At 49.3% G+C, this 6,855-nt stretch overlaps 1 protein-coding gene across 5 annotated transcripts in view; it reads left to right on the plus strand.

The window, feature by feature from the left end:
• The window catches only part of HVCN1 (hydrogen voltage gated channel 1), a 43,267-nt gene that overhangs the window by 33,604 nt on the left and 2,808 nt on the right, over positions 1-6,855 (plus strand). For all 5 annotated transcript variants that reach the window (XM_059675984.1, XM_059675986.1, XM_059675985.1 and 2 more), the window contains 2 exons: positions 2,684-2,788; positions 4,906-5,137. In XM_059675984.1, coding sequence (XP_059531967.1) covers positions 2,684-2,788; positions 4,906-5,137 — 337 coding nt within the window. The remainder of the gene's footprint in view (positions 1-2,683; positions 2,789-4,905; positions 5,138-6,855) is intronic.

The following is a 6,855-nucleotide window of genomic DNA, read 5'->3' on the forward strand; positions in this document are numbered from 1 at the left end:
TCACGGATACAGTCATTCCAGAAACCACCAGGACAGATAATTGGTTACAAGTGGAGAGAAGCCCTCTGTAGGAAAACAGAGGGGCTCTGAGAGATCCTGGGGATGGGGAGACATGTCTAGGAGGTGACATGCCCCTCTCCCTGCAACACATGAAGGCTGGGCAGGAGTGAGCTCAGTGGGTGGGAGAGGGAGCAGCTTTCCAGGCAGATGGCCCTGTTACTAAGGGCCTGAGGTAGGAGAGGGTCGGCAGCGTTGCAGGACTGAGGAGGGTCCACGAGGCATGTGTGTGGTGAGAAGAGGGACCGCTTGGCAAGAGAGGAGGCACTGGAAGGTCGTCATCCCTGGGCAGTGGGCAGCCATGGAAGGTTTACAGGGGGTGGGGGGGGTGACATGACCAGATGTGGAGAGGGGGCTCAGAGTAGAAGAAAGGTGGCCACCTCCCAGCGGGGGATACAGGTTCAGGCTCGGGGGTTAGTTCTGTGCCAGTAGGATCAGCATACAGAAGATTCTGGAACCCCTTTCCTTCAAACCACTTGTTCCTCATGGTTTGAGGTGGCCAAGGTGACATGATATACAGCTGACTGCTGGCACACATGGGATGGCACAACCAAGAGAGAATACAGGGTGGGGACCCAGGCATTGTGGCTTTGTCACCTTGGGCCTGAGATTCATATAAAATTAATCATTTCAAAGTGAATCATTCAGTCATTTAATACATTCACAATGTTGCACAGCCATAACCACTATCTAGTTCCAGAACGTTTCATCACCCCAAAGGAGATTTGGTACCCATTAAACAATAACCTTCCAGCCCCTGACAACCGCTAATCTTACTGTGTCTATAGATTTGCCTGTTCTGGACATTTCATATAAATGGAATCATACAATACAGACTGTATTTGCGTCTGGCTTCTTTCACTTTAGCATAATGTTTTCTAGGTTCAACCACGTCATAGCATGTACCAGTACTTTGTCCCTTTTTATGGCTGAATATGCAGTCTGTTTTTAATATTTCTGTGCCTTGGTTTTAAGTCAGATCCGTTTAGCTCTAAAATAAAACCAAGGATGAAGAAAGAAAGAAAAGGGGAAAAACACCACCAAAAGCTCTTTTTTTAAAAAAATATATTTTATTGATTTTTTACAGAGAGGAAGGGAGAAGGATAGAGAGTTAAGAAACATCGATGGGAGAGAAACATCAATCAGCTGCCTCCTGCACACCTCCCACTGGGGATGTGCCTGCAACCAAGGTACATGCCCTTGACCGGAATCGAACCTGGGACCTTTCAGTCCACAGGCCGACGCTCTATCCACTGAGCCAAACTGGTCAGGGCTTGAATCTTTATTAAGCTGCTGAATTTGATCTGTATGGAAACTTCATTGAAAAACAGTTTGCCATGCAATTTCACAATAATCCATAGCATCAAATCATTTAATTACGGAAATAATTAGCTACAGGTGGAAATGATAAAAAATGTATACGGTACATCGTTCTTAGTAGGCCTGAAATTGTAGAATTTCATCCTGCAACTGCCAAGAAAATTAATGGCAACATTAACCTTCAGAGGCCAAAATCGATGTACCTGAGAGTGTAAGAGGCAAGGCCCCGGGGAAAGCAAGTAATGGTCCACCGTTTCCAAAGGAAGAAAGTCGCGCAACGTCCCCTGGGTCCCTCCGTCGCTGCCATTCCCATCACCATCCTGTCATCCCTGTGGTCTCTCTGAACACTGTCACCACCACCCATTAGTGCCCTCCTCAGAGTCGTCACCACCTCCATCTCCGTGACCACCACCATCACTGCGATCACGCACTCCCTCCGCTCTGGTGCCCACTGCCCTCCTCTGCCCACAGGTCATGACTGTCTTTCCCACAACTCTTCTCGGCTTTCCCCCTGAGGCGGGGCAGCTGTTTTATGTGCACAGTGGACATCACTGTAACCCAACTGCCCAAAGCGGGCAGAGCCTGGAGGTCCCTCCCACCACTCAGACCTCTGAGGCTGCATGTTGCTCAGTATTTGCTGAGCATCTACTCTGGGCTTACCCGAGTGAGAGTAATGCACAGTACTAGGAAAATAAAAATGTGGCAAAATGTTTTTATTACTTATTTTGTTTGCCACCTAGGAATTAGCAGTTTGGTTTGAGATGCTGGGAAACAGTGAACGAGTAAGAAAAAGACAAGTAGTGCCTGGCTGACATGGCTCAGTGGTTGAGCGTCGTCGACCTATGAACCAGGAGGTCATGGTTCGATTCCCGATCAGGGCACGTGCCTGGGTTGTGGGCTCAATGCCCAGTGTGGGGTGTGCAGGAAGCAGCTGATCAATGATTCTCATCATTGATGTTTCTATCTCTCTGTCTCCCTTCATCTTTGAAATCAATAAAAAAAAATATTAAAAAAAAAAAGGACAAGTAGTGACAGAGGGTCAGTGAGTGAGCTGTCCTGAGATGCCCTGGTACAGGCACTGAGGTGGCGAACAGCCCGGGAAGGCAGCAGGGGAAGGAGGGGCTTCTGTGGAGGAGCTGGCCCCCAGCGGGCTCCCCACAGGGTGCTTGGGCCATAGCCAGCAGTCTCCCATCCTTGGCATTTTTCCCTAGTGGTTTCATCCAGATGTTTCCAAACCAACCTTTGAAAGATAGAAGGCGGTCTCCCTTTAGGGCTCATGGCTTCTCCTCCTTCCCTGGGTCCGCAGGTCATCATCATTTGCCTGGTTGTGCTGGATGCCCTCCTGGTGCTGGCAGAGCTCATCCTGGACCTGAAGATCATCCAGCCGGACAAGAACAACTACGCCGGCAGGGTAGCGTGTCCACGGCCCTTATGCTTTCTTCACTCTGGTACCTGCACTGGAGGGGACAGAGTAGGGTGGACAGCAACCGCCCTGAGGCTGCATGAGAGCAGATTGGGTGCTTTTAGTCAAAGGGCAGAGGAAAGTTATAGATAAGCATTTACTACAAGCAGGACACTTTCTCCTTTCACTTGATGGCTTCCCAGACTGACCGCTGAGCTGGAGTGTGTCCCTGATTCCAGAGGGGCGCTCTGACCAGGAGAACCATACTTTCCCGTCCCCTAGAAGAGCTGTTTCTCCTGAGCTGTTCTGATGGGGTCCCTAGGCTGGAGCCATTGGGGATGTGCCACTATTTATTCCCTGATTCACACTTCCTGCCAGAGTCCCTCCCCAACATTCGCCCAAGGGGCACTGGATACCCCAAAAATACACCACCTGTGGCCCATCGTCAGTAACATGGGAGACATTCGGGGGCTGGAAAGCTTCTCCCAATACTTTTTTAAAAACAAAAGTTGATTTATAATTCGAAAATGCCCTTTCAGGTGTAAAACACCACCTTACTACGCGTGGCCCCTTTCCCAAGGCACCCTTAGGTGTCCCTCTGTGGCCAGCCCCAGTCCTTCCATACATGGATGAATTTCTCTTTCCTTCTATTTTTTTTAAAATATATATTTTATTGATTTTTTACAGAGAGGAAGGGAGAGGGATAGAGAGTTAGAAACATCGATGAGAGAGAAACATCGATCAGCTGCCTCCTGCACACCTCCTACTGGGGATGTGCCCGCAACCAAGGTACATGCCCTTGACCGGAATCGAACCTGGGACCTTTCAGTCCACAGGCCGGCGCTCTATCCACTGAGCCAAACCGGTTACGGCTCCTTCTATTTTTTTTTCTTAACAGAATCAATAACATACCTGCAAACTCACTGTCTTGTGCCCTTTTTCCTCAACTTTTTGATTATGAAAAAAAAGAGGCAAATCTACATTTTGCTACATTTGCTTTATATCTCTATCCACAAACACACCCATATATTATTGTCTGACCATTTGAAAGTAAGTTAGACATCATGACACTTCATCCTAAATACTTTGATGTACATAAGAATAAGGTCTACCTCCTACAGAACCACAATAGCACTTTCAGACCTTTAAAATTATCAATAAGCTGTAGGATAAATTCCAAGCAGTGGCATTGTTACCCAACTGAAGGGTCTGTTTGCCTGCACTTATCAAACGCAAGTTTGCAGCCAAGGAAGTAAGGATTTATTAAGGAGATGGCACCATGCCTGGAGTCACAGGTGAGCGACTGCTCAAAAAACTCCTTCCCCATGGCTTCCAGGGGAAGGACTTTGGCGGGGGGTGGTTCGGGGGGAATCATTAATCATGACTCAAGGAGTTAGGGTCATGGTCTCTACTGATTGGTTGGCGCTAGGGTAGAGGGTAGTTGATCACTGTTTCTGGTCCTGATGTCAGCCATGGAGTCCTTCTGTCCTGATTGGGCAAGGACATGTTTGGAGGGATTGCTCTGCTTTCCTGGAAACTGAGGCCAACATGCTCTCTGTAGTTTGATTGAAAATTCTGTCCCTATAATCAATAGACTTGTTCTAAGACTACTAGATGCTGACCAGAACCTCACTGTTCTGAGAGCTTAATGATTAAGCAAGGTGGGTGAGTCAGGGTGCTGGGTGAGAGGCGAGTTTGAGTCAAAGGGGGAAAAATGAAAAGGCCCAATGAAAGAAAATAAGGTTTCTGCACGGTTATAGTATTGCTATGCCAATAGGCACAGCGGATGTTTTCAATCCGCCATCGCCCAGTTGTCCTTCAAAGAGCAGAGCCGTCTGCTGTTCCCGCTGTTTCACCAGCCTGAGAACAGGGCCTGCTGCTGGCAGGGGCTTGGGCCTGGTCAGTGGATGAGATCTCTCCGGCCGCCTGGTGCACTCCAGGCTAGTCTGTGTGGCTGCCCCGCCCGGCCGGCTCTCCGGCCGCCTGGCAGGTGCATTCCAGGCCTGCTGGTCTGTGCGGCGCCCCGCCGGCCTGCTCTCCGGCCGCCTGGCAGGTGCCCTCCAGGCCGGCTGGTCTGTGTGGCACCCCGCCGGCCGGCTCTCACTGTGCTTCCTCGTCTCCCTCAGGTGTTCCACTACATGAGCATTGCCATCTTGACCTTCTTCATGATAGAGGTTTTCTTTAAAATATCCGTTTTCCGCTTCGAGTTCTTCCACCACAAGTTTGAAATCCTGGACTCTGTTGTCGTTGTGGTCTCATTTGTCCTCGACATCGTCCTCCTGTTCCAGGAGCATGAGTTTGAGGCTCTCGGCCTGTTGATTCTGCTCCGGCTGTGGCGGGTGGCCCGGATCATCAACGGTATGTCCCCTGCACCCCTGGGTGGCAGAGCAGATAGGAACGGGTGGCGCCTGGGAGTGGACACCGAGGCTGCAGGTCCTGGTTTCCGGGTCGGTTCTCTCCTCCCTGCCATCTAGAGGAAAGTGAAGTGGTCTGATCTGGGGTCCCACCACCACCTCTGTAGCTAAGACGGACACCGAGACATGTGCTCTCAGAGGAACTACCTTCCTCCTTTAGGCCCTATTTCTATTAGACCAGTGGTCGGCAAACCACGGCTCACAAGCCACATGCAGCTCTTTGGCCCCTTGAGTGTGGCTCTTCCACAAAATACCACGTACACTGCGATTGAAACCTCGTGGCCCATGCGCAGAAGTCGGTTTTCGGCCTGGGCAAGTCTATTTTGAAGAAGTGGCGTTAGAAGAAGTGGGGGGTGTCGGTCGGTCGGGCCGCGGGATACGCAATGCGGGGGAGGCGTGCGCGATTCATGCACGAGTTGAGTGAGTCAGTCAGTCAGCAGTCTCATTGCGCAGTGGTTAGTGCTAGTCGTGTCGGCAAATGGTGCACGTGACAAAAGATAGACGAAACAAGTATACAAAATGAGTGTGGATGGGAGAGTTTGAAGGGGTCGACCTCAGCGAACGTACCTCAATCAGATTGAGGACGTTTTTAGCAAAGGCCAGCTTAGGAGTACCCTAATTAAGTTAATAACAATGTACCTACCTATATAGTTTAAGTTTAAAAAATCTGGCTCTCAAAAGAAATTTCAATCGTTGTACTGTTGATATTTGGCTCTGTTGACTAATGAGTTTGCCGACCACTGTATTAGACTAATCACACCCTACCCACCTGGGGAGGGGGCTCATCCAAAAGGGATGCAAGGAAGCTGAAAAATGGTTTACGCTAGATCCTGCCCCCTTTGAGAAGAGCACAACATGTGTTAGTGTGATGAAGGCTCTGAGAACTGTAATATTTTCCAAATTGACCAATCTGATACTTTCTGGGTACGTAATACCTATTCACATGCTGTAGACACTGGCTGTGGAGCACACACTTGAGGAAATACTGCGTATTTTAGGTAAAAAACCTTAAGCCTTGCACACCCTGTTTGTACAGGGAGCCTCTATCTCAGAGAATTCATGTTTCTGCTGTGACTTTATTTTTATTGATTTGAGAGAGAGGAAGGGAGAGAGAAAAACATCAATGTGAGAGAGATTGGTTGCCTCGAGCACATGCACCAACCGAGGCAGGGATAGAACCTGCAACCCAGATACATCCCCTTAACAGAATCAAACCCGCAACCCATCAGTGCTCGGGCCGACACTCTATTCACTGAGCCACACCAGCCAGGCCAGCACCTTTGTGGCTTTTCCACACACTGCTGCCAGGCAGTGCTGTGCTGAAGAAGCTCTGTGCTAAGGAGCTCAATGCTCATCTGTTCAGTGATTATTTTTTTTTTAATATATTTTATTGATTTTTTTTTACAGAGAGGAAGGGAGAGGGATAGAGAGTTAGAAACATCGATGAGAGAGAAACATCGATCAGCTGCCTCCTGCACACCCCCTGGGGATGTGCCCGCAACCCAGGTACATGCCCTTGACCGGAATCGAACCTGGGACCTTTCAGTCTGCAGGCCGACGCTCTAGCCACTGAGCCAAACCGGTTTCAGCGAGTGATTATTTTTAAGGATTTTTCAGCCCCTGGGAACCAAAGAGAAGTATTTCACAACGAGATCCTCAGAA

This window comes from Myotis daubentonii, chromosome 19 (assembly GCF_963259705.1).
Source record: "Myotis daubentonii chromosome 19, mMyoDau2.1, whole genome shotgun sequence".
Classification (NCBI taxonomy): domain Eukaryota; kingdom Metazoa; phylum Chordata; class Mammalia; order Chiroptera; family Vespertilionidae; genus Myotis; species Myotis daubentonii.